Below are 2,074 nucleotides of genomic sequence, written 5' to 3'. Positions count from 1 at the left end.
CATCGCACACTAGAACAAATTCTCTTCTTAAATAAAAATGAGAAAGGGTTACCTTAAATGCATCATGTTTTTAATTTGCAAGTTCATAAGCATTTTCCTTTTCCATTTCACAATCAATTCTACCCCCAGGTCAAAAATATGTCTGGGAAATTTCCCTAATATAATATTATTTATAAATACACCTGTCTAGCGATTAATTGCATAAGTGCATGGAGGCGGGACCTCACAGCAGAAGCATACTCCATAATGTGTTGTACATTATTATATGTATATTATATGTAACGTGGTATTTTTCAATTATTGTATTTACCAACATCAAGAAGTCACAATCAAAGAAAGACCACACCATGGTGCATAACAAGGAGAGTTTACTGGTCAAAACTATTTATTAAACAAATAAAACACATTTTTTAACCACCAAACAATACGCGTTCAAAGCAACAGAACGGCGGCCCAATATCAGACAAAACTCCACTCTGTAGAGTGGGCAGTCATAATGAAGCAGTTGGTTTTATTTTGTGGATTCAAGCTGCTCTTTGTATTTTTGGCCACCAGATGTCACCAGAGAGGACTGTGTTGAAAAGCTTCGAGTAATGAACCGTTTTTCAATACAAGCTTCAGAAAGCTTCATTTGGCCATCACTACAAGCCGCTATCACCATTTAAATACCTTTAATTGCTGATGTGAGTCAGCTGTACAAAAGAAAAAGGCGGCACCTAAGGCAGGAGAGACGGTAGGACACGCCCACACAGGTAACTTCAGGAGGAGGCCCTGCTGGGGCCGCAACAAATCTTTTCTCAGTTAAAAGGAAGTAAATGTCAAAGCAAGAAAAAGGTGTTTTTTTCCTTGTTTTTTTATTTTGGGGGGGATAGCTACACTCTCAATAAAATGAATAAAGGTCCTCTAAGAATAAACCAAAACATGAATATTGTAAAGTTGTTCTCCACCTGGTTTGTTTGCAGTCGTATCACGTGGGGGAAGTTCATCAACTGTGGGCAGACGTGCATCGCTCCAGACTACATTCTGTGTGAGCCGTGCATCCAGGGCCGAGTGGTGGAGTGCATCCGACAAACGCTTCTGGTAAAGCACCCAATGACCAAAGAGAATCACTGTGACATCGCTCATACAGGTGGAGCTGCACGGTGTGAAACCCTACTGAGACTACCTCTCTGCTCCATTCCAGGAGTTTTATGGTGCCGATCCAAAATGCTCACCTGACTACGGGCGAATTGTCAACCAGCGTCACTTCAACAGAATCATGGGGCTGATGGAGGGCTACACTCCTGTGGTGGGTGGACAGAGTGATTCCTCACAGCGCTACATTGGTAATGAAATGAAAATGCAGATTGAGTCATGCGATGCAGATCCATCTGTGCTCTGTTTGATAAATGTTGATGTTGCACCGAAAGCCCCAACGGTGCTGAAGGACGTGCCGCCCCACTCCAGGCTGATGCAGGAGGAGATCTTCGGCCCCGTGCTGCCCATAGTTACAGTGAGTGACATGGACAATGCCATCACCTTCATCAACGAGAGAGAGAAGCCCCTGGCTCTGTACATCTTCTGCTCTGACAAGAAGGTGAGAAGGAACCATCTTTAAGTAGCTTTTAACGTTAGCAGCGTCCCTCGTGCTCGTCTTACAACGATTTCTTCTCACGTTTCTCACAGGCAATAAAAAAAATGATTGCGGAGACGACGAGCGGTGGCGTGACGGTCAACGACGTCATGATGCACTATACGCTCAACTCCCTCCCGTTCGGTGGCGTAGGTAGGAAGACTTCAAAGTGTGGCTTTGAAGTGGGAAAGCTTCACAAAATGTGACAGCTTTAGACAAAAAAACACAACATCAGATGAAACAGTGTCAGCTAAACCATGATGTCAGATGACAGACAAAACTACAAACAATCAAAGCAGCTAAACATTGTTTTTAAAAAGAATGGGAGGCAGAGAAGCGGGTCCGAGTGTGATACCGCTTGCTCATTGGCTAACTTGTTGGTTACTGGACATGCCACGGACAGCCCTCCTTCAAGGTTCAAGGTTCTTTATTTGCCACATGCATAGTTATACAAGTATAACA

At 43.5% G+C, this 2,074-nt stretch overlaps 1 protein-coding gene across 2 annotated transcripts in view; it reads left to right on the top strand.

Moving 5' to 3' along the window:
- LOC102193451 (aldehyde dehydrogenase, dimeric NADP-preferring-like) overlaps positions 1–2,074 on the top strand; it is a 15,409-nt gene that overhangs the window by 5,308 nt on the left and 8,027 nt on the right. For both annotated transcript variants that reach the window (XM_005752176.1, XM_013915679.1), the window contains 4 exons: positions 963–1,080; positions 1,184–1,325; positions 1,410–1,576; positions 1,666–1,765. In XM_005752176.1, the coding sequence (XP_005752233.1) occupies positions 963–1,080; positions 1,184–1,325; positions 1,410–1,576; positions 1,666–1,765 (527 nt within the window). The remainder of the gene's footprint in view (positions 1–962; positions 1,081–1,183; positions 1,326–1,409; positions 1,577–1,665; positions 1,766–2,074) is intronic.

Source organism: Pundamilia nyererei, unplaced genomic scaffold (genome assembly GCF_000239375.1).
Source record: "Pundamilia nyererei isolate P.nyererei 1_Seehausen unplaced genomic scaffold, PunNye1.0 scaffold00347, whole genome shotgun sequence".
NCBI lineage: Eukaryota > Metazoa > Chordata > Actinopteri > Cichliformes > Cichlidae > Pundamilia > Pundamilia nyererei.
This window is presented reverse-complemented; position numbering and strand designations above follow the sequence as displayed.